The sequence below is a fragment of the Myotis daubentonii genome, chromosome 2, assembly GCF_963259705.1.
Source record: "Myotis daubentonii chromosome 2, mMyoDau2.1, whole genome shotgun sequence".
NCBI classification, from domain to species: Eukaryota; Metazoa; Chordata; class Mammalia; order Chiroptera; family Vespertilionidae; genus Myotis; species Myotis daubentonii.
Window position 1 is genome coordinate 117,219,593 of NC_081841.1, and position 25,993 is coordinate 117,245,585.

The 25,993-nt window shown below is 45.3% G+C and overlaps 2 protein-coding genes across 2 annotated transcripts in view; both read right to left on the reverse strand.

The window, feature by feature from the left end:
- Nucleotides 1-25,993, reverse strand: part of HDHD5 (haloacid dehalogenase like hydrolase domain containing 5) — a 331,796-nt gene that overhangs the window by 53,231 nt on the left and 252,572 nt on the right. The gene's annotated exons all lie outside the window — the stretch shown is intronic.
- Nucleotides 167-25,973, reverse strand: PTPN18 (protein tyrosine phosphatase non-receptor type 18). The gene is given in 11 exon segments (XM_059680855.1): nucleotides 167-364; nucleotides 590-664; nucleotides 949-1,179; nucleotides 10,573-10,676; nucleotides 19,508-19,589; nucleotides 19,854-19,930; nucleotides 20,021-20,031; nucleotides 20,699-20,765; nucleotides 21,361-21,406; nucleotides 21,409-21,481; nucleotides 21,695-25,973. Coding segments are annotated over 11 exon segments (981 nt in total). The 5' UTR covers nucleotides 21,842-25,973; the 3' UTR covers nucleotides 167-296.

The window sequence follows — 25,993 nt, forward strand, 5'->3', positions numbered from 1 at the left end:
CCAGAAGCCTATCTGTTCATCCTCCCCTTCACAACTGGGGGGCCCTTGGGGTTGAACCCATCCCTAATGTTCATTCTTGAACTACCCAGTTCAGTCTCACCAATCATTATCTCCCAGCTACCACCTCAAGCCTTGAATGCTATAGTTACTGGGACAAAACCCCCACTTTTCCCACTCTGAGAAATTTTATTTTGATCCAGGCCCAGTGTTTCCATTCCCAACACTTCACAAAGCAGAGCACAACCTTCAGCAGTCCAGGCACCCATGTGGGGTAGCAGGCAGGCTGGGCACAGCATTCACACCCGGGTCCACTCCGCAGGAGGGTCCCGGGGCCCTTTAGGCCTCCCAATGCGCAGGTTGAAACCTGGGAAAGGAAGGGCACCATGTGTCTCAGGGAGAAGTTAAGATGTGGAGAGGTAAGCAACTTAGGTAAAGCCATCTTCAAGCCTTCAGACTCTCCTGGTTCATTGCAGCCCCATCCACAGAACTCCGAGGCCCAGAGCCCCATGCCACCATCCTTAAAACACCAAACTTCTGGAATTCAGTCAAAGCTCCAGATTCCCAGAAACTTGGGCTTTGTCTGACTTACCTAGACCACTGGTCTGAGATCCACCAGCCACGTCCTCGTATGTGCCAGGCCCAGCAGGGCTCGGGTCAGCAGGAACTGCAGGCAGGAAACCAGTCTTCACGCATGGGCTCCCGTAGAGGGTGGGGGTGGGAATGAGGGAGAAGGGAGGAGGGGGCAGGTCCCAGACCTCTGCTCAAACAAGGTGACTTCTGGAGAAGCGCACCCAGTGCAGGCCTGTGGTTTGGCCTGGGACACTTCCGGTCGTGACCAGCAGCCAGGTGGTGGCCAGATCTGCCTGGGGCAGAGGGTCCAGCTGTGGGGGTCCCCAGAAGGAGATGGGGCCGGCCCTCCCCAACCCCTCCCCCGGCCTGTCAACTCACCACCGCCCAGTTGTGCCCCCTCCTCTGTGGGTGCCTGCGGCCAGCGGGTGCCCGGGGTCACATGGCTGTAGAGCGGTGCCCCCTCCGTGCTGCATGCCCCAGACCCTGACCCGGGGCCTGAAGTAGCCCTGCGCTTCTGCACCACCGCATATGTATCAGCCATGGCGAAGGCTGTGGGGCACTGAGATACTCCTGCCTGAGGGGAGTTCAGGAGGAAGTGAAACAGCTCGCCTGGGGGAGGGAGGGTTTGGGAGGGAGGCCTGGTGCACAAACCGCAGGCTTCCTTCCCGCCTCAGGCAGTCAGGCAGCCCACAGTTGTGGGGAGAGGAGCGGAGGAGGAGGGAGGGGTCTCTGGGTAACGGGCTTTCCTTTCCTGTCCCCATTGCCACTGGCAAGGTCAGTGGATGGAGAGGAGGCCAGTTTGGCAGGTGAGTGGCACAAAGTATTAGTATTGAGGGGTGGTTTTTTCTGTGTGAGATCGCTGAGAAAGAAGATGCCAACTAAGAAGGGCTCCTGGTGGCGCAAACTTTAAAAAGTGCTTAGAAGGCATTTCTACACAGAGGTCTCTTACTGCAAACTGCACTTCAGGAAGAAGCCTGCACTGAACTGTGTTCCTGCTATCTGAGCAAGCCCTTATAAGGGAGTTCCTGGAATCCTATTTCAACCAATAGGACTGAGGCTTTTCCCATCCAATCAGAGTTGTGGCAGCTACAATCAACCAGAGCAGCTCTGTTCTGACCCATCAGGACGGTGCCTTTTGGACCAAACTGTGAGGATTTGAAGTCCTAATTTGCATGACAACAGACTAATTAGGGACCAGAGGTGGAGACTTCTGTCCATATAGCCAGCTCCCCTCTGGCTCTGAAAGGAATCTTTCCCTTTCCACTGAAACTCAAGACTGCATCCCCCCCTCCCTAGTCTGGAGCTGACTGCTGCAGAGGGGCTGGCCCTAGGCCTGCCTGGCCCTAAGGCTGCCTCACAGTGGTGCTATTCTCATAGCTGTGCTATATCACACTTTAGCTGTTCTGCATGAAAAAATGTTTCCTTTTTCACCACACCCTTAATTGGGGATTCCTGTTGGAGATGAATTGGTGCCAGACAAATGACATGTGTAACTGTTTTATCAAATAAAAGAATGAGGAAGAGGCATCTAAAGAAAAGGGGACCTTGCCAGTGTTGATCAGTGGTTAGAGTGTTGGCCCATGCACTGAAGGGTCATGGGTTTGATTCCTGATCAAGAGCACATACTTGTTTTGCTGGTTTGGCCTCCTCTGAAACTTAATTTTTGGACTGGAACCCAGATTCTTTGTCTACCAGAGCCGAAGAATGAATCCACAGAGGGCAGTATAGCAAAGGTGGAAATTTATTGAAGAACAAGTACAGACTCACACAAGGGGAGAGGGAAAGAGTCCATTCTGTTCTTCGACTCCAGTGGACAAAGAATCCAGGTTCCAGTCTAAAAATTCTGTTTCAAATGGTGCGTTGGCCAGGAATTTCTCAGTAAGTCAGTCAACCCTCTTCATGTTGAATGGTGAGTAGCCAGAGTCTGTCCCTCTGCCTTTTCTGTCTCTTGTATAACTTTGGAGGCTGACGGATGCCTGCCAGCACTTAAACTTGGCTGTCGTCTTAAAAGCGGGCATTTCTCTCTTTCCTTCACTGCTCCTTTCATCTGCCTTTTTCTTCTGCTTTCTACCTCAGTCAGTTCAAATAGTATCCAGCCAAAACCACTGCATCCGCAGTCCAGATCGCACTAAGCTTAACTCCTCAGTCTCCATTTGTGCAGGCCTTTATAGTAAGGGTACTGGGGAAAAACTTCTAGGTGAGAGTTAAGAAATGGGGGACCAGCTGTTTCCCACTCCTGGCATACGAGTGTGACCCTAGATCTTTCCATCAGGCATAATAGGAATTAATCACAGCCCTTAGCCACTTCTGCCACCACCCAGTAGAAGTTTTAGCCTTTTAGAGAATTCAGCATTACAGCCAGGCACAGCTGTTAAGTTAGCCCATTAATTACTAGGTAACTTGCCTCTCACCTTTATTGTGATTCTGTAAAATGGTTGCACACTCTCAGGAGTGTTCTTAAAAGTCTCATTTTCACCATGTTTTTATTTCCTAGTCCCTCATTTGAAATTTGGATAGGTGAGCCATTTCTCACAAATTAGGGATGCTTCTGGGACTCTCTATACCCATGTAGAGGGAAAGGCTAGTTCAAGGGGTCACACCCCACCTGATTTTGGTTGGCCTCTTGGCCTAAGCCCAATCTCTTCGTGGATGCTATAGAATAGGCCCAAGACGGTTTTTCTTTAGAAAATGGTGAAAATGACACAAGGGGAATATATGCAAGGCAACCAGGCAAGCCACATGGCCAAAATAGTCCATTGGAAAAATACTGAGTTTCTGGGAGGATCAGTTCCCCAAACCAGGGGCAAGGGACATTCCTTTTTTTTTTTCTAAATTAAATCTTTATTGTTCAGATTATTACAGTTGTTCCTCTTTTTCCCCCCCATAGCTCGCCTCCACCTGGTTCCCACCCCACCCTCTGCCCTTACCCCCCCCCCCACTGTCCTCATCCATAGGTGTACGATTTTTGTCCAGTCTCTTCCCGCACCCCCCACACCCTTTCCTCCCCACCCTGAGAATTGACAGTCCACTCCCTTTCTATGCCCCTGATTCTATTATAATCACCAGTTTATTCTGTTCATCAGATTATTTATTCACTTGATTTTTAGATTTACTTGTTGATAAATGTGTATTTGTTGTTCATAATTTGTATCTTTACCTTTTTCTTCTTCTTCCTCTTCTTAAAGGATACCTTTCGGCATTTCATATAATACTGGTTTGGTGGTGATGAACTCCTTTAGCTTTTTCTTATCTGTGAAGCTCTTTATCTGACCTTCAATTCTGAATGATAGCTTTGCTGGGTAAAGTAATCTTGGTTGTAGGTTCTTGCTATTCATCACTTTGAATATTTCTTGCCACTCTCTTCTGGCCTGCATAGTTTCTATTGAGAAATCAGCTGACAGTCCTATGGGTACTCCCTTGTAGGTAACTGTCTTTCTCTTGCTGCTTTTAAGAGTCTCTCTTTGTCTTTTGCCCTTGACATTTTAATTATGATGTGTCTTGGTGTGGTCCTCTTTGGATTCCTTTTGTTTGGGGTTCTCGGTGCTTCCTGGACTTATAAGTCCATTTCTTTCACCAGGTAGGGTAAGTTTTCTGTCATTATTTCTTCAAATAGGTTTTCAATATTGTGCTTTCTCTCTTCTTCTGGCACCCCCACAATTCGGATGTTGGTACGCTTGAAGTTGTCCCAGAGACTCCTTACACTATCTTCATATTTTTGGATTCTTTTTTCTTTTTGTTTTTCTGGTTGGTTGTTTTTTGCTTCTTCATATTTCAAATCCTTGACTTGATTTTTGGGATCCTCTAGTCTGCTGTTGGATCTCTGTATAATATTCTTTATTTCAGTCAGTGTATGCTTAATTTATAGTTGGTCCTTTTTCATATCCTCGAGGGTCTCACTAGATTTATCGAGGGTCTCCCTAAATTTATCAGCGGTTTCTAGAAAATTCTTTAAAAACCTTATAACCGTGGTTTTGAACTCTATATCCAGTAGTTTGCTTTCCTCCATTTCTGTCATTTGTGATCCTTTTTTTGTCTCCTCATTTTGGCTGCTTCCCTGTGTTGATAGAGTGGCTTTCTGTGCTAGGTGTCCCATAGGGCCCAGTGGTTCAGCCTCCCCAATTACCTGAGGTGGACACTCTTGGTGCACCCCTTTGTGGGCTATGTGCACAGTCTTGTTGTACTTAAGCCTTGATTGTTTTAAGTATCACTGGGAGGAATTGACCTCCAGGACAATTGGCTGTGAGAATCAGCTGTGTCTACTGTGGGAGAACTTCTGTGCTAGAGACACCCTTCTGGGGCAAGACTTGCTTCAGTGGGGCTTTGGTGCTGAGTCTGCCTCCTGAGTGTGTCCCTTATGGATCTGAGGAGTTGTAATTGGATGGTCCCACTCTGACCACTGGGTACAATGGCTCTTGGATCTCTAAGGAGGTGCTAATTTAGCCTCTTCCTGAGGCTACCCAGCAGGAGCTATGGAGAGATCTTTAGATTCCTCTTCTTTGTTTGGGGTTTGGAGGTGCCCAGATGAGGCCCAGCTGTGAAGCAATGCAAGCTGCTGTGGGGCCTTTGGCCTCCTTTTGGATGTTCTGGGTCTCTCTGACCCAGCTGCAGTTTGTGAGGTAATTTTAGATTACAAAGGGCCAGGTCATTCATATGCAAAAGCCTCTGAGCACAGCTCGCGTTGGGCGGGGTCTCAGGGAATCAACAGGGCAAACAACTATGGCTGATCCTCAGTTATGCCCTAATAGGCCCCGGGTCTCAGTGTTCCTCAGTATTCGCTGCAAGCACCTCTGAGAGAAAGCTGCCCTCGAGTTCCAACCGATGCCAGACAGTCCAGTTTCTCCCCGTATGAGTCTGGGTCCCCAGAGACCCGCCCGGAACTGGAATTCAGGGCTAAGAGCTTGTGTCTCCCTCCTGATTGAAAAAGATAACCGTGTCCTCAGTTGCCAGCCCTTTCCGTGTGCGCCTTTGTACCTCTGCACTTTACTTCCGCACCTCCTCTGAGTCTCAGTGTGCTTTTCTCTTTCCTTCTAGTTGTAGAATTTCCACTCAGCCAGCCTTCCTGTGGTTCTGGATGGTGTCCGTTTTGTCTTTTAGTTGTATTTTTGAAGTGGTTGTGCGAGGCAGCAATTTCCGGTGTTTACCTATGCTGCCATCTTGGTTTCCTTCGAGACATTGCTTTTTAATGGAGTGCTTTGTCGAGTGTCGGTGGATTGTGCGAACTTGTAAATATTGTGTATAAGAATGTTTCTATTGATGGTTGAATCAATGTTTAAAGATAGGGCACGTCCCACCTTGCTGGGGCCCAGCTGTTTGTGGATAGGCTGAACATGTGGCAGGGTTTGAATCTTGAGAGTCTCTTTGTCTGTGATGTACCTTGGTTACTGATTGCTTTGCTAGCTTAGTTTGCTCTTCACTGTCTTTGTGAACATAGAAAGCCCTCTGTCTGTGCTCTGTGTAGGCTCTGTGTTACTCAGAACCAAAGGCTATTTTATTGGGTTAAGATTTTAAAATTCTAAGGCTAATTTCAAAGTGTAAAATTTGTGAAGGTTACATATATGTTAACCCAGGGAAGTTTAAACAAAGACCATTAGCTGAAGTTGTAGCCTACCCATGGTTGACAAACCATTGTCTTCCCCGCCTGGGGTGAAGTGGGAGAAGGAAAAAAAAAAGAAAAAAAAAGAGCAGTTTTACTCAGACAAGCGGCTTTTGGTTCTAAAAGTGGCAGAATAAGAGACAGCACTGGCAAAACCTGTGCAGGTGCTTAGAAAAGAGGCAGGGCCCCGCCCAGCATCATGTCCATTAAACATCCGGTAGGCAGCATAGGTATTGGGGACCACGTGGTCCGTGCCTGCCTATGATGCCTGTGCTGGAGACACCCTTATCCACTGGCCTAAGGGTGAACTGAGGCTGGCCTAAGCAGAACTGAGGCTGGCTAAAGAGCAACCGCTTCTGTTCCCCTTGGGGGCATGGCAGCAAGGGAATGGGCAGAAGGTAATCATGTCCTCCCAGCATTTTCTCTACAATTCAAAGTACACTGTGGAATTATTAAAATATAACAATTTATTAGCCAGATTGAAAAGAATTAAGTCAGTGGTCTGGACCACTGAACAATTTATTAATTGTTAATTCAACAATTGTTAATTCAACAATTAATTCAGTGGTCTGGACCAAATCTTTAATGTTAAAGCCAGTTTAAATTTTAATAATCTTTAAATTGGGTATATTTGACAGCTTTTTCAAGTGTAATATTTCAAGAATTTAATGAGACAGCTTTGTGACATCCCAAGGGCCCTGAGGTGATGCAAAGATTTATTCTCTCTCCCTATAAAGAAATATTTTTGAACTAAATTAAACCAATACAATATACTTGAAATTACATGAGGAAACTCGGTCAAATAAAAATTAATAGCAATGTTCTATTTAAATATATATACATTGAATGTCATAAAGGTTTCAGTCTACTTCAGAAAAGAACTTACACAGATTTAAAGCCAAGTTCAAAACGGAAACTTTCAGTCAGGGAAAAAGGGCAAGTGTAATAATTCTCTGCAGCTGCCAATGACACTCTGGGTATTTTATATTTCATTTATTGGGATTTATAAATTGGTTTCAATACTTAATATACGGTCGGCAATAAGCCATGTGCCACATGTTATTTTTTTATATACAAATTGTTTGTGTTTTAGAAGGTTGTTGTCTCAGAATATTATAAAGTAAAGGTTTTATCCATTGCATTTTAAACAAATAGATAACCATGCCACTTTTAAATTTTGTCATTGGACAGCCATTGCCTTACTTTGGTGCATTTAAGTCTTTAGAAAAACCCATGGAAAGGACTCTAACTTACTCTAAATTGCAGGCTTCTAAGCAGGTCAGATCTTTAAATTAAATAAGGATTTGTAAAACTTCACGGAATTATTAGATATATAGAAGGTAGTAACCCCTTTCTAACATACCTGAGTAAAATATACAGATGAACACAAAATATTCAGGGATAAATTTAAGTTTAAAAAGGGGGAAATAAAAATCTTTTCCACCAATATTCACCATTAATAAAAACTAAGAACGTGTGCCTTTTACCTAAACTGTTCCCTGCAAAGGCAACTAGCATGTCCCTCTCCCAGGTGTTTTTCAGGGGAGCAACCAAGTTGGTTGCCCTGTTTAAAAGGAGATAAAAATCTTTAAGATGGCATTTTTAAGGTTTGGAAATAAAACAACAGAAATTAAGGGTCAATAAAAACTAAAAATCAAGCCAATAAACAGGGAGTTTAAAATATAAAATCAGGCCAGAAAGAGATTCCATCCTTTTCCCAAAAATCAGACAGAGGATAAATCCTTTAATACTGAGGGCATACAAGGGGCAGGGACCAGAGCTGTTTATACTTTCCTGGATACCGGCAGAACCAGGGTTCCGGATACTGTGTAAACTCTCTTAAGTCCTCATCCTAGAGTAGACCCCTTGGAAATTCAGTTTAGCAGGTACTTCAACCTATCCAGTTCAGTGGGTACTTCAAAACATTATGGTCAGTTCAGGCCCGTTTTTAATCACAGAGCAAGACATGGTTTATACACACTTCCCCCAGGAGATAAGGGAGGAACCCACGACCTCTGCGTAACCTTGGGTAGTTGGGGTGCAGTGGTAAAGTATGGTTATTCCACCTGACTGTGACCGTACGCAGTAAGGGCCACTCACTCCAGATTTACACGTGAGGTCTTAACTCCAAAATACACCCTTGGCCAGGAGAGGAGGCGTCTCACTGGCAAAGGTACCCTTGGTTGGAAGGGGGATGTGCCCCTGCCCCCATAAAAGAGGCGTACACAGTGGATGCAGGATGTCCTTTGTGGGTACAAGGATGCTGGTCATCCTTGTATAATTTCTTTTCTTTCTTCTTTTCTTCTTTCAGATGGGAAGCATGTTATCTACTTTACCTAAAAGACAGCCCTTAGGATACATCCTTAAAGTTGGGATAGTATTGACCCACCTGATCTCTCTCTGCCCTCAGGTTTGGCCTCAAATGCCAACTAGAAAATAGTGAAAACTAGCCCCAGAAGGAAGTTTTAATCTTTTCAGTAGGAAAAATGGGAAGTAGTTGGAAGTCCCATATATCCAGGCTTTCTTTATTCTAGGGGCCAAGTCAAAGGCAGGTGGGAAACTATAAATTTAATCCTTTGCTCCTGGCAATAACAACCCAAGTCCACTGAGAGAGAGGGCGGAGACTGCACCCCCACCCAGGGCTGAGCCAACCTTAGCTTACCCTAAGACAGAAGAAGGACCTGGCCATAGTGTAGCCTAGATCCCCTTCTTACCCGGGACATGAGACAAATTAAAAGTGATCTAGGAAAGTTCTCAGAAGACCCTGGCAAATATATTGAGGTCTTCCAAAACCTCATTCAAGTATTTGATCTCTCATATAGAGACCAAATGTATATCATGCTCATGTTACACCTGACCCTCTCTGCCACTGAAAAGCAAAATATACTAGAAAATAAAGCATTGCCAGTTCTGTATTATAGAAGGCCTCAAATGTAATAAAGCAAAGCCTGTTAACTACTCTAAATTAACCACCATTAGTCAAGCAGATAACAAAAACCCCTCAACCTTTTTTGGAAGGCTCAAGAAGGCTTTTGGTTAAGTGTACCAACATTACCCCAGATTCAAAATTGGGACAGCTAATTTTAAAGGACAAATTTATCACTCAGGCTATCCCAGACATCAGGAGGTTGCAAGAATTGGCTATTGGTCCCAAAAGTACTTTAAAAAAATCTCCTGAAAGTTACCACTTCTGTGTTCTATAATAGAGACCAGAATAAGGAAAAAGGAGAAACAGGGGAAGCCAGGCCAGAACCAAGGTTCTTTGTGCCACGCTTTGGCAAGGCAAGAGCCCCCAGTCAGAGCCTAGAGGCGAATGGTCAGTCCCAGTCACCTGCTACAACTGTAGACAGATTGGACTTATGGGCCGGAATTGTCCCAATGGACATGGTGAACTCCTAAAGCCCTATTCTACCTGTCAAGGAAACCACTGGAAGTTGGACTGCCCCTGGAGACTGAGGTCCCTTGGGACAGGGCTGTTGACCAGCTTGCCCAACAGGACTGATGGGGCTTGGGGGTCTCTCAATCTGGCTCCTCAGAGGACTACCTACTCCTCCAAGGAGCCCCAAGTAAGCCTGACAGATTTTTATTCACAGAAAAGCCCTCGATTGGGCAGGGCAAAGTCTGTGCCATGAATAACACTCTTTACTGCAAGCAGCTTAGCTAAAAGGAAGGCCTCATAGCCGCTTGCCCAAAAAGTCTGGGCACCAATCTATATATATAAAAGCCTAAGTGACCATTACGACTGGATGACTGGCCAGTAGCTATGACACGCACTGACCACCAGGGGGAAGACGCTGAATGCAGGAGCTATCCCCTGGTGGTCAATGTGCTCCCACAGCCAACAATCCTGTGGCCAGCCAACTTCCCACAGCCCCTCCCCCTAGCTGGCCTGCAGCCCCTCCCCCCCAGACCCACCCCCATTTGCTCTGACTGGATGGGCTGGCTGGCCAACCTCCCGCGGTCCCTTCCCCGGGCCTGCCCGCCCCAATCGGCTCTGATGGGGTGGCCACTCCCCCCGGCCGGCCGCCTGGATCGGGGCCAATCGGGGTGGGCCAGCCAGCCAACCTTTCACGGGCCTGCCCCAAACGGCCCCAGGCCCCGATAGGTGCGAGAGACAGCCCTGATTGGTCCAGATCACCAGCCAGGCCAAGGGACCCCACCCGTGCATGAATTCATGCACCAGGCTTCTAGTTAAAGATATATATAATGCCATCCCTATTAGCTAGCTCCCCTTCTCACACCTTGGTTTATACTGTTTTTTATTACTCATCTTTAACCATTGCCTGTTTAACCATTGGTATGTTTCATATCCTCCCATTTAGAAGCCCTAAAGCTACAAATGGTCCTCCACAGGGAACAGCAAATGGAGGCCACTACATCCATCTTCCGTGAACCTTTAGACCACCTACTTCTGATGGGGTTCTGACTGCCACCCCAAGCTATGACCCCGTTACCAGCAGGAAACAGCCAGAAAGATGTGGCATCTCCTGTCCCCAACGGCATTTGGGGTTTCCTAATCGGAGGGGGGATTGAAATAGGAATTTTATAGGAATATAGGCAGGTTTAGAGAATTTTTAGAATTGGGGTCCATGGAAAAACACAGGAATACAGATTGGGAGAAGGTACATTTCCATAACACAAGGAAGCCAGCTGCAGTTACATTTCCATAAGACAAGGGAGCAGGAACAGATACATTTCCATAAGGCATGGGAACTGGAAATAGCCCCAAAGGTCTATATTTACAAAATAAAGGAGGGAAAAAGCCCAGAGAGAATAGGAGGACAATGAGAGGAGGACCTCTCATGTCTCATGTGATGTTTGACATTTCAGCTCAGGAGTTACTATAGTAACCAATTAGAAAGAGAATATTGACCAATCAGAGGGATTTCAGGGCACAGGACCTGCAGCCTTTATAATCCATGGAAACAAGAAGTCGGTGGGACTCTTTCCACCTCGCCACGTGGGAGTATGTACTTGTTCTTCAATAAATCTCCACCTTTGCTATACTATTCTCTGTCGTGGATTCATTTTTCGACTCCAGCGGACAAAGAATCTGGCTTCCAGTCCAAAAATTCCATTTCACCACCCTGGTTGGGGTGTGTTTGGGAGGCAACTAATCAATGTGTTTCTCTCACATTGATGTTTCTCTCTCTAGCCCCCCATCCCCACCCCTCCCTTCCATCAAATCTTAAGTCCAACGCCTTAACCACTCGGCCATCCCGGTGGCTTCTTCCATCAAATCTTTAAAAATCAATGAAAAAAATATCCTGGGGTGAGGATTAAGGAAAAATAAATAAGATAAATAAAGAGGAGGAAAGGATAGCTTCAAAATGGACAGCAGTCTTAAGGACAAGGGTGTGTAATTTCTGCTGCAAAGGAGTCAATTTCATGTCCGTAGAACTGGACAGGAGGCCCAGCAAGTGGGCTGCATCAAGAAATATGTGCTCCAAAGGCAACAAAATCTTGGACATATGCCAAAGTAATTTCTTCACTGATACTGCTCCTAGGGCATTGGAAACTTTTTGACTCGAGGGCCACAATGGGTTCTTAAACTGGACCAGAGGGCCGAAACAAAAGCATGGATGGAGTGTTTGTGTGAACTAATATAAATTTAAAGTAAACATCATTACATAAAAGGGTACGGTCTTTTTTTTTTTTAGTTTTATTCATTTCAAAAGGGCCAGATCCAGCCTGCGGGCCATAGTTTGCCCATGGCTGCTCTAGACAAACAATCAGCAAAGAAACAGCAATCCTAAATGACTCACTAGATCAGATGGAATTAATTGACATCTTCAGAACACTTCACCCCAAAACCACGGAATATACACTCTTCTAAAGTGCTCATGGGACATCTTCAAAAATAGGCCACATATTGGGTCAAAAACAAAGTCTCCCCAAATTCAAGAAGACTGAAATCATACCAAGCATCTTCTCAGACCACAAAGGCATAATATTAGAAATAAACTACAATAAAAACAACCCAAAATACTCAAACACTTGGAAGCCGAATAGCATGTTATTAAATATTGATTGGGTTACCAATGAGATCAAAGAAGAAATTAAAAACATCCTGGAAACTAATGACAATGAAAACACAACAATCCAAACCCTATGGGACGCAATTAAATCAGTCCTGAGAGGGAAGTTTATAGCTCTACAGGCCTATCTCAAAAAACAACAAAAAATGGTAGTAAATCATCTAACTCTACAACTCAAAGAATTAGAAAGAGAGCAACAAGAAAACCCCAGAGTGAGCAGAAGGAAGGAGATAATAAAGATTAGAGCAGAAATAAATGACATAGAGACCAAAAAAACAATACAGAAAATCAATGAAACCAAGAGCTGGTTCTTTGAAAGGATAAACAAGATTGACAAACCTCTAGCCAGGCTCACCAAGAAGCAAAGAGAGAGGACACAAATAAACAAAATCAGAAACGATAGAGGCGAAATAACAACAGACCCCACAGAAATACAAATGATTGTTAAAAAATACTATGGACAACTATACTCCAACAAACTAGACAACCTGGAGGAAATGGAAAATTCCTAGAAAAATACAACATTCCAAAACTCAATCAGAAAGAATTTAAAATCTCAATAAGCCAATAACTATGGAAGAAACTGAAGCAGTCATCAAAAAGCTTCCAGGAAACAAAAGCCCAGGACCGGACGGCTTCACAGGGGAGTTTTACCAAACATTCAAGGAAGAACTAAAACCTATCCTCCTCAGACTACTACAAAAAATTCAAGAGGAAGGAACACTTCCAAGCTCATTCTATGAAGCCAGCATCACCCTAATACCAAAACCAGGTAAAGACAACACAATGAAAGAGAATTACAGGCCAATATCCCTCACGAACATAGATATCAAAATCCTCAACAAAATCTTAGCAAATCAAATCCAGCAGTACATCAGAAAGACCACACACCATGACCAAGTAAGATTTATGCCAGGGATGCAAGGATGGTACAATATCTGAAAATCAATAAACGTGATACATCACATAAACAAATTGAAAGAAAAAAACCACAGTCATATCAATTGATGCAGAAAAAGCATTTGACAAAATCCAACACTCATTTTTAATAAAAACTCTCAGCAAGGTGGGAGCAGAAGGATCATACCTCAACATAATAAAAACCATATATGACAAGCCCACAGCCAACATCATACTCAATGGACAAAAACTAACACCACTTCCCCTAAGAACAGGAACAAGACAGGGATGCCCACTCTCTCCACTCCTGTTCAACATAGTACTGGAAGTGTTAGCCATTGCAATTCGGCAAGAAGAAGAAATAAAAGGCATCCAAATTGGAAAAGAGGAAGTAAAACTGTCCTTATTTGCAGACGACATGATATTATGGATACAAAACCCTAAAAGACTCCATCAAAAAACTACTAGACTTAATACATGAATTTGGCAATATAGCAGGATACAAAATTAACGCCAAGAAATCTATGACATTTCTATACACCAACAGTGAACTTTCAGAAAGAGAGACTAAAAAGACAATCCCATTTACCCTCGCACCCAAAAAATTAAGCTACCTGGGAATAAACTTAACTAAAGAGGTAAAAGACCTCTACTCAGAAAACTACAGGACGTTGAAAAAAGAGATAGAGGAAGACATAAACAGATGGAAGAACATACCGGGTTCATGGATTGGTAGAATCAACATCATTAAAATGTCCATACTACCCAAAGCAATCTATAAATTCAACGCATTTCCCATTAAAATACCAAAGGCATATTTCACAGATCTAGAACGAACTCTCCAAAAATTCCTCTGGAATAAAAAAAGACCCCGAATAGCTGCAGCGATCTTGAGAAAGAACAAAGTAGGTGGGATCTTAATACCAGATATCATGCTGTATTACAAAGCCACTGTTCTCTAAACTGCCTGCTACTGGCACAAGAACAGACATAGAGATCAATGGAATAGAATAGAGAGCCCAGGAATCGGCCCAAACCAATATGCTCAATTAATATTTGACAAAGGAGGCAAGAACATACAATGGAGTCAAGATAGTCTCTTCAATAAATGGTGTTGGGAAAATTGGACAGATACATGCAAGAAAATGAAACTAGACCACCAACTTACACCATACACAAAAATAAAATCAAAATGGATAAAGGACTTAAATGTACGACAGGAAACCATAAAATTCTAGAAGAATCAAAGGAAACAAAATCTCAGACATATGCCACAGCAATTTCTTCACTGATACAGCTCCTAGGGCACTTGAAAATAAAGAGAAAATGAACAAATGGGACTACATTAAAATGAAAAGCTTCTGCACAGCAAAAGAACCCATCAACAAAACAAGAAAGCCCACTTCATGGTAAAACATATATGCCAATGTCATATCGGATAAGGGCATAATCTCCAAAATTTATAGGGAACTCATACAACTTAACAAAAGGAAGATAAACAATCCAATCAAAAAAATGGGCAAAGGACCTAAATAGACACCTTTCAAAAGAGGACATTCAGAAAGCCAACAGACATATGAAAACATGCTCAAAGTCACTAATCATCCGAGAGATGCAAATCAAAACAACAATGAGGTACCATCTCACACCTGTCAGACTGGCTATCATCAACAAATCAACAAACGACAAGTGCTGGAGAGGATGTGGAGAAAAAGGAACACTTGTGCACTGCTGGTGGGAATGCAGACTGGTGCAGCCACTATGGAAGACAGTATGGGGCTTCCTCAAAAAACTGAAAATGGAACTCCCATTTGACCCTGTGATCCCACTTCTAGGAATATATCCCAAGAAACCAGAAGCACCAATCAGAAAGGATATATGCATTCCTATGTTCATAGCAGCACAATTCACCATAGCTAAGATCTGGAAACAGCCTAAGTGCCCATCAGTAGATGAATGGATTAGAAATCTGTGGTACATCTACATGATGCAATACTATGCTGCTCTAAAAAGGAAGGAACTCTTACCATTTGCAACGGCATGGATGGAACTGGACAGCATTATGCTAAGTGAAATAAGCCAGTCAATGAAGGAAAAATACCACATTATCTCACTCATTTATGGATAATAAAGATCATTATAAACTTATGAACAAAAATAGATACAGAAGCAGAGCTGCTTCAAACAGACTGTCAAACTGCAGCAGGAAGGCCTGGGAGGGTAGAGGGGAAAAGCGGGGGGTAAGAGATCAAGTGAAGGACTTATATGCATGCATATAAGCATAACCAATTCACATAAGACACTGGGTGTAGGGAGGCCAGGGGATTGTCAAGAGTGGGGGGAAAAAGGAGACATATGTAATATTTTAAGCAATAAAATAAACAAAAAATATGAAAAAAATAAACTCTTCCTCTTTCAAAATAAAATAAAATAAAATAAAATAAAATAAAATAAAATACTTCTGGAAAAAACTAAGATGGCGGCATAGGTAAAAACCTGGAAAATTGCTGCCTCCCACAAAAACTTCACAAATACAACAAAAAGACAAAACGGACATCATCCAGAACTACAGGGAGGCTGGCTGAGTGTAAATTCTACAACTAGAAGATAAGAGAAAAGCACACTGAGACTCAGAGGAGCTGCGGAAGTAAAGTGCAAAGGTACGGAGGCTCTAGCGCGCGCGGAAAGAGGCTGGTACCTGAGGACACGGCTGTCTTTTTGAATCAGGAGGGAGTCACAAGCTCCCGACTGCTCTGAACTCCGGTTCCGGGAAGTCTCTGGGGACCCAGGGCTCATACAGGCAGAAACTGGACTGTCTGGCAGCAGGCAGAACTCTGAACTTGAGGGCGGCTTTCCCTCAGAGGTGCTTGCAGCAATTAAATTACAGGGACACTGAGACTCGGGGCCCCTTAGGGCAGGGCTGAGGATCTGCCATAGCTGCTTGCTCCGCCCTTTGATTCCCTGAGACCCCGCCCCACCCAGGCTGCAGCAGAGGCTTTTGCATATGAAGGCCCTGGCCCTCTGCAACCTGAAAATTACCTAACAAATTGCAGCTGGGCCAGACAGACCCAGAACTTCCGAGGAAGGCCCAAGGCCCCACAGCAGCTTGCATTGCTTCACAGCTGGGCCTCATCAGGGCACCTCCAAACTCCAAAAAAGGAAGGGGAATCTGCAGTTCTCTTCATAGCTCCTGCTGGGTAACCTCAGGCAGAGGCTAAATTAGCACCTCCTTAGATCCAAGAGCCAGTGTACCCAGTGGTCAGAGGGGGACCATCCCGATTACAAATCCTCAGATCCCTAAGGGACACACTAAGGGCGTAGACTCAGTGAGCACCAAAGCCCCACTGAAGCAAGTCTTGCCCCAGAAGGGTGTCTTCAGCACAGAAGTTCTCCCACTGCAGACACAGCTGATTCTCACAGTCATTTGGCCTGGAGGTCAATTCCTCCCAGTGATCCTACAACAATCAAGGCATAACTACAACAAGACTGTGCACAAAGCCCACAAGGGGGTGCACCAAGAGTGTACACCTCAGGTAACTGGGGAGGCTGAGCCACTGGGCCCTATGGGACACCTAGCACAAAAAGCCACTCTACCAACACAGGGAAGCATAAAAAATGCGGAGAAAAAGAAACAGGTCACAAATGACAGAAATGGAGGAAAGAAAACGACTGGATATAGAGTTCAAGGCCACGTTTATAAGGTTTTCAAGAATTTTCTGGAAACCGCTGATAAATTTAGTGAGACCCTGGAGGATATGAAAAAAGACCAACTAGAAATTAAGCATACACTGACTGAAATAAAGAATAATATACAGAGATCCAACAGCAGACAAGAGGATCCCAAGAATCAAGTCAAAGATTTGAAATACGAAGAAACAAAAAATTCCCAACCGAAAAAGAAAAAAGATTCCAAAAATATGATGATAGTGTAAGGAGCCTCTGGGACAACTTCAAGCGTACCAATAGCAGAATTATAGGGGTACCAGAAGAAGAGAGAGGGCAACATATTGAAAACCTATTTGAAGAAATCATGACAGAAAACTTCCCCTACCTGGTCAAAGAAATAGACTTACAAGTCCAGGAAGCACAGAGAACCTCAAACAAAAGGAACCCAAAGAGGACCACACCAAGACACATCATAATTAAAATGCCAAGAGCAAAAGACAAAGAGAGAATCTCAAAAGCAGCAAGAGAAAGAAACTTGGTTACCTACAAGGGAGTACCAATATGACTGTCAGCTGATTTCTCAACAGAAACCATGCAGGCCAGAAGAGGGTGGCAAGAAATATTTAAAGTGATGAATAGCAAGAACCTACAACCAAGATTACTTTATCCAGCAAAGCTATCATTCAGAATTGAAGGTCAGATAAAGAGCTTTACAGATAAGAAAAAGCTAAAGGAGTTCATCACCACCAAACCAGCATTATATGAAATGCTGAAAGGTATTCTTTAAGAAGAGGAAGAAGAAAAAGGAACTCTTACCATTTGCCACAGCATCAATGGAACTGGAGAGCGGATAAATACCACATGATCTCACTCATTTGTGGAATATAATGAACAACATAAACTGATGAACAAGGACTGATCCAGAGACAGAGAGGCATTGATTGGACTGTCGGGCCTTGGAGGGAAGGTGGGGGAGGGTGGGGGTAAGGGGGAAAGATCAACCAAAGGACTTATATGCAAGCATATAGGCCTAACCAATGGACACGTACAACAGGGGGGTGAGGGCATGAGCGGGGGGGGGGGGGCGGGGGGGAATAGGGGGCAACGTGGGGATAAGGACACATATGCAATATCTTAATCAATAAAAAATATATTTAAAAAAAAATAAAAAAAAATTAAAAAGCTCTGCACAGCAAAAGAAACCATCAGCAAAACAACAAGAAATCCCACTGCATGGGAGAACATATTTGCCAATGTTATCACCGATAAGGGTTTAATCTCCAACATTTATAGGGAACTCATACAACTTAACAAAAGGAAGATAAACAACCCAATCAAAAAATGGGCAAAGGCCCTAACCGGTTTGGCTCAGTGGATAGAGCATCGGCCTGCAGACTCAAAGGTCCCAGGTTCGATTCCGGTCAAGGGCATGTACCTTAGTTGCGGGCACATACCCAGTAGGGGGCGTGCAAGAGGCAGCTGATAGATGTTTCTCTCTCATCGATGTTTCTAACTCTCTATACCTCTCCCCTCCTCTCTGTAAAAAAATCAATAAAATATATTTTTTTAAAAAATGGGCAAAGGACCTAAATAGACACTTTTCAAAAGAGGACATTCAGAAAGCCAAGAGACATATGAAAACATGCTCAAAGTCACTAATCATCTGAGAGATGCAAATGAAAACAATAATGAGGTACCATCTCACACCTGTCAGAATGACTGTCATCAACAAATGACAAGAGCTGGAGAGGATGTGGAGAAAAAGGAACACTTGTGCACTGCTGGTGGGAATGCAGACTGGTGCAGCCACTATGAAAGACAGTATGGAGTTTCCTCAAAAAGTTAAAAATGGAAGTCCCATTTGACCCAGTGATCCCACTTTTAGGAATATATCCCAAGAAACCAGAAATACCAAACAGAAAAGATATATGCATTCCTATGTTCATAGCAGCACAATTTACCATAGCGAAGATCTAGAAACAGCCTAAGTGCTCATCAGCAGATGAATGGATTAAAAAACTGTGGTACATCTACACAATGGAATACTATGCTGCTGTAAAAAGGAATTCTTATCATTTGCAACAGCATGGATGGAACTGGAGAGCATTATGCTAAGTGAAATAAGCCAGTCAATGAAAGAAAAATACCACATTATCTCACTCATTTATGGATAATAAAGACCATTATAAACTTATGAACAAAAATAGATACAGAGGCAGAGCCGCTTCGAACAGACTGTCAAACTACAGCGGGAATGCTGGGGAGGGTTGGGGGGTGGGAGGGGAGGTAAGAGATCAATCGAAGGATTTGTATGCATGCATATAAGCATAACCAATGGACATAAGACACTGGGGGGGTAGGGGAGACCCGGGGAATGTCAAGGGGGGCGGAGGGGTAGGAGACATATGTAATACCCTTTGTAATACTTTAAGCAATAAAACAAAATTAAAAAAAGAAAGAAAGAAATATGTGCTGATTGATGACTGAGGAAGCTAGGAAAGGGCTAACATGGGACCACTGGGCAAGCCTTTGAGGCAGGGGCAATGGGCTCTCTGGGATTAAGGAGTCATATTGGCATGGATTCCCAGATATCAATTCAAAGAAAGGATGAATCAATTTAGCGAACTGAACAGCAAGAAAGAGTCTGGTGTTTCAAGGATGAGGAAAGGGTTAGTCTCCCAGCATGAGAAATTAGAAAAGGAAGAATGAGGGACTGGAGCTAGGTACATGAGGAAAACACCAGGTAGGCCAGGCAGGCATGGCAGGAAGAGCCAGAAAACTCTGGAGGAAGATGGCATCATCAAAGAGTGGGCCACAATTCTGGGGAAAGACAGGAGGGAAGGACCTGAGGCTTCAAGAAAACTGGCCAGGCTCCTGATGGAATCACTGTGGGCTCTGTGGGGTAAGCTGAAGAGGAGATAGTCTGGAAGGGAGCAAGTAGGAGGACAAAGGTAGACATCATAGTGAGTTAGTCCCTGCTCCTAAAAGGAGACCAGAAGCTGGATGTGTGATGGTGGTGGTCATGCACCTGTGCTCTGGATCTTGGTCTGATGGTGTTGGTGGATGGAAAGGGCGTCTTGGTATTGCCTTGAGGTTCTGGGAATGGGGACTCAAGTTTTGGAGTTCTGAGAAGACCATCTGAACCACAGCATGGTACAGGAAACTGTATTACTCCTGACAGGGGAAGAAGTCATTGAGAAGGGAAGATGAGAAGGAGGGATGCATCCTTGAAAGGAGAAGCCTGAGCTCGTACCTGCGCTCTGCCTGTGAAAGAATAAAAGAATGTTACAAACTGCACAGGCCCAGCTGCCAGGCCTAGCTGCCTGTTTTATCTCAACTCCCTAGGCTTCCGCAGGTTTCTCACGGCCCTCCCCAAGGCTATTATTACAGGAGATAGCCTCAACAAAGGATGGGTTGAGTAAACCCAGCTTCAATCAACCTTGAGAGGAACAGGCTGTAAAACACCAGGAAGGAGTGCCTTATCCCTATCAAGACACAAACCAGACCCTTTTGGAATTTCTTTGTTCTCCTCTTACCCTCCTGCATGCAACCCCTCCCTGATGTGTGATTTGAGCATATAAATAGCTGAAAAACCCCTTGCTGGGCGCACAACTCCTCTGCTCCTGCGTGAGTACGGGTTGGGCCCCAGCGCGCTGGAATAAAGAATAAAGCCTCTTGCGTTTTGCATCAAGTGACGTCTCCTGCGGTTGATTGGGGTCGTCGTCGGTCGGTGGGACAGAGTGAGGGTCCCGCTTCGGGGGTCTCACACCTGCACAACTGCAGGCTGCTGCTACCACTTTGGGTGGACCAGGTCTGAGAGGCTGAAGTTAGGTGGGAGCCTCAGGGCCAGAGAGATGAGACACAAGAGCAGGCAGGCCCTCAGGGTCAGGAGACTGCACTGCACAGGCATACACGTATGCCCTCATTGTACCTGGGTCAGGAGCAACTGTTTCACATAATCCATAGTACACAGGACACCTGTTTATCCACATCCCATACTAAAATGAGAGAATCAGAGCCCAGTTAAGGCATGCCCACATCCCTTTTAAGTGGGCATTTGGGATTGGGGGCCTTTTGATTTTCAGAACCCCCAGATTTTAGTTTAAAAGAAGAAAACTTTTGCCCGGCTGGCAGGCTCATTGGCTGAGTGTCGACCTCTGAATCAGAAGATCATGGTTCGATTCCTGGTCAGGGCACATGTCCAGGTTGCAGAGAATCACTGATCGGCTGCCTCCTGCCTGCCCCACACTCGATCCCCAGTGTGGGGCAGGCAGGAGGCAGCCGATCAGTGATTCTCTCTCATCATTAATGTTTCTATCGCTCTCTCCCTCTCCCTTTCTCTCTGAAATAAAAAATATATTTTAAAAAATAAGACAACTCTTTAATTGCTTACATCTGTTGAGCATCAACTCCTGAGTTTACTCCCCAGTAGGCAGTTGACCTTCAATAAATGCTAACAATTTCAGTTGATACAATATGAACAAGTGTGGTCTCAGGTTACTCAAAATAGGCATTCAAACTGCAAGACTCTCTCCAAGCCTCCTTTCCCCATTCCCAGTCCCCTCTGTCCCACCAGACCCCAATTTCCTTAACCTTCAGTGGACACAGAGGGGGCTGGGGCCAGATCCCTGGAGGTAACAAGATCCTCCACCATGGCGAAAATATAGTCAGGATAGCTGTGGACCCCTCTGTTTGGCCAGAACACATACTGCAGCTGTTATACACACGAGATATTTAAAACACAGAAAAATGGTGCAAAGAATTTAAAAAAGAAAGCATTTATTGGGCACCTACTACATGTCAGAGCCAGTTCTAAACACCTTCCATTTAAATCCAACAGATAATAACTGAAGAGATGGGTATTGCTGTTAATGCCCATTTTACAGATGAGAAAACAGACAGGAAACAGCTCTCCCCATGTGGGAGCCTCTTCCTCCCCTTTTAGTACCTTCTGGAAGGTGATCTGGAGGGTCCTGGGCATGATATCTGCATTCAGCCACATCTCTCTCATCTGAGGATGTGGGCAGGTGGGAAGAGGCAGGAGAACAAAGATCATGAGTGCCAAAAGACACATTTACAGAAAATAAAGCATTTTTGATTAAAAATCAAATACATGTTTTTCATGATCATCTAAACAAGAGGTGTAACAGGAGAGGGAGGTAATTTGGGTTAGACTGGGGACAGAGAAGGGAACAGGGGGAAAGGAGGGCCACACTTGACCCACCCCCAAAGCCGACCTTAACCCCAAACTCCTAATCCAGGAACCAGAAGTTTAGCAAGGTGTGAGGCAGGGGTCCCTGTGTGGCAATGTAGTCCTGACTTCCATCTGTGCCTTGGTAAAGGCCAAGTTCACTACCCAGATTATGCTGTCACCCCACCAAGTCTACCCCTTCCCTGAATCCCAGGCTTGCATACTCAACACAGCAAGGGGAATTCTGTTGGGCAGGGGCTCTAAACCCATAGACCTGATAAAGCCCATGCTTCCCCACCCCTTCCTCAGGCTCCTGCGATTACATCCCCCAGCTTGGTATCCATGCTGTGGGGAACCGATATAGGATTGAGCCTCGGACTGACCTGCTGGCAAAGTCACAAACAAGTCCCAGCTTAGAGGGCTCAGTCCTCTTAGCTTAATTAGGCTTGACCTTATAACACTCCCTGGATCTTATCTGGGAGGCTAATGGGCTGAGGAAAGTGCAGGAAGTGTAACTATGGTCAAAACAGGTGAAACTCACAAGAACTGTGTAACTATGGTGACCACTGCCTTGTTTACCTCTGACTATAAAAGGTTGGTACTGCCTGAGCACCGGTGGAAGTCCTTCCTCTTGAGTTGGACTTACCCGCCTGGCCCCCCATATTCCCAAATTATCTTGTCTTTTCTCTTTCATTTGTGTGTGGCTCCTCTTCCAGATCCTGAACCCTGAACTATGCGGGACGTGGAGGGAAACATTTACAACACATGCCAGTTCCACACTGGGGACAGCAGAATATTCTCTCTCTCTTCCCCTTCCTGCTATTATCCCACCCCTTCCTTGAAAGCTTCTCCCTGGTGACTGGACAATCTCTGTTCTTGGGGCTGGAACCATGAGAAAGCAGCTCAGCATTCCTAGAGTGTCCTGTTGAAGATAACTTTTTAACTGTACTAGAGGACCAGTGCACGAAATTTGTGCACAGGTGCAGTTCCTAGGCCTGGCCAGTGATCAAAGCGTGAGTGTCTGGCATGGAAGAGCAGGTCCCAGCTGACCTCTGGGCCCTGAGCAGCACCCGGGCCTCTGCACGCACCCCTCCGCCTGAGTCACAGCACCCAAGTCCCCATGCGGAGATGTGGTGAGTGCGGCTGGACACCACAGGCCCGGGCACAGCATGGGCCTCTGGACCATCCAGTCATGCCACACGGAAGCCAGATGGGCAGCGCGCTGTCTCCCGGCCGGCCTCGCAGACCAGCTTCTGCACGTACCCATGGGGAGCCCGACCAGCCCCTTGCAGTCCTGGCAGCTGCAGCCTGGCTCTTCACAGGCGACCGGTACCGGGGTACGGGGGCTTCCCCAGTGCATGAGCCCTGCGTCCCAGGGGAGGGAAGCAGGGGGAGTGAGAGCAAGCTTGGCGGACACCCCACATTCTCACTGTACTTCCGTCTCAGGGACTCACACCCCCAGGTAGTCTGGCGAGAGGTTGCAGCCCTCTACCTGGGCACCGCGGGAGGTTGGTCGCTGCCACCCACCCCCAGTTCTCCGTCACAACCTGGGGCCTGGGGCCAATCAGGCAATCAGTGCCTTCCAGCCACTGGTTGGCATCTGTGGGATGATCAGTTGGGGCTGGGCCCTCCACCTGGCTCTCTCAGAGCTTGGGAGCCAGGCAGTGGCCCCACCCCCGCCACTAATGCAGGTAGCTGTCTGCGGGGTGATCGGGTGCCTGCTCGCACCTGCCTTGGCCTGGTGCTGCCCACTCACCTGCTCTACCATCCCACCAAGGTCCCACTCTTATCAGGGCCCATCAGGGTTGGCAGTGCCTCCACTGCCGCCCGCTGCTAGTGCTGCGCCACCGACACATGCCATGTACTGCACCACCCGCTGGTGGTCAGCGCATATCATAGTGAGCAAACTCCCAGTTGAACAATTTGTATACGGGGCTTTTATTATATAAGGATTGTTTTTTTCCTGGACCAAGATTTTTTGCACTGTCCCCTTATCAATGTCACTCAGTTTTAATAAAGGAACCTTCTGAGGGAAAAAAAGTTATCAGTGATGTAGACACCTTGTTCTTCCTCTTGCTAAGCAGTTCCAAGCCTAGCACTAGTGGCAGGCAGCCTCAGTTCACAGCTTAGGTTCTCCCAGACACCTCTAAGCCCAGCACAAGTGGCAAACATCTATAGGTCACTTTGTAGGTCATACCAAGTGGCCCCAGGCAGAGCAAAGGCAATGGCTGAATTTGGTCCCTCACAAGAGGCCCTGGAACCAACACACCCAGTGGCCTGATTCAGACCACATCAGAGCACTACCCAACCACCTTCACAAATGAAACCACCAAAGGGTAGGCTCAGCTGGCACCAGAGCCCTGCTAAAATGAATCCTGTTCCATGGGATCAGCCCCTATGCAACAGCTCCTCTGCTATAATGAATGAGATGAACCCAAAGAGGCCCACACCAAGACATATCATAATTAAAAAGATACAGTCCACTGACATACCAATGGCCGCTGCTTCCAGGGTTCAGAAAGTCCCACTTCGGGCATCTATTTATGCCGGGGTTCATGTCCCAGCATCAAGAAGGGTTCAGGGATCTGGAAAGGGGCTGCACGTAGATGACATAGGAATCCAGAGAATAAAGAGTCCGGAGACGAGATATAATTTTGAAAGGCATTGGGGGTCAGAGGACCTTCAGCTAAAGGAACTGAAGAGTCCCTCCTTGCCTAGGACCCTTGCTTTTATTCACACAATTTGTCCGAAGGCAAGGTGGAGATAATACACTTCCAAAGGTAAGGTTTCCAAGGGTACAGAAGCATTGTCACTTTGGGGAATAGCCTACGGCTGTTCAGGTGTTTGGCCAGTAGGAGGCAATAACATGTAGATTAAGATGCCCTTTAACTGTCTGGCAGCCACAATCAGTTTCCTATTCAGGTCTGGGGAAATGCCTTTAGCCATTCCCAACAGGTGACTACATGTGTGACTCAACCCTGCTGAGTCCCCAAGTCTCATCAACCTTTTGATGAAACTCTTAAAATTATGACATGCTGGAATTGGTCTATGGCATCCAACAACAATTAAGGCTCAACTAGAACAGGGAACACACAACCCACCCAGGGACATACCTGGAGCACCTGGCTCAGGTGATTTTGGGAGACTGTGCCATTGGCCCCACAAGATACCTACTACATAAGGCCAGTCTACTAAGACCAGGAAACATAGCAGATATACCTATACATAGAAACAAACACAAGGATGCAGCCAAAATGCAGAGACAAAGAAACATGTCACAAATGAAAGAACAGAATAAATCTACAGAGAAAATTAAGTGAAATGGAAGAAAACTACCAGATACATCATTCAAAACAATGCTTAAAAGGAACTAGTGAGAACATCAACAATATAAGAAAGGACCAGTCAAAAATGAAGTATACACTAACTGATATAAAGAATAATTTACAGAGGATCAACGGTAGAGTAGAGGAAGCCAAGAACCAAATCAAAGATTTGGAATATAAGAAAGCAAAAAACACCCAACCGGAAGAGCAAAAAGAAAAAAGAATCCAAAGATATGAAAATAGTGTAAGGAACCTCTGGGACAACTTCAAGTGTACCAACATTCACATCCTGGGGATACTGGGAGGAGAAGAGAGGGAGCAAGAAATCAAAAACCTATTTGAAAAAATGTCAGAAAACTTCCCCTACCTGGTGAAAGAAATAGACATACAAGTCCAGGAAGCATAGAGAGTCCCAAAAAAGATGAACCCAAAGGGACCAAGACACATCATAATTAAAATGCCAAAGACTGAAGACAAGGAGAGAATTTTAAAAACCTACAAGTGAGCACCTATATGACTGTCAGCTGATTTCTCAACAGAAACGTTGCAGGCCAGAAGGAGTGATATGGAAACATGGAACAGACTGATGAATCTCAGAGGGAAAGGTGGAGTGGGGCTGGGAAGAGATTAACCAAAGAACTTACATACATACTAGAGGCCTGATGCACAAAATTTGTGCAAGAGTAGGCCCTCGCGAGGTGGGAACCAA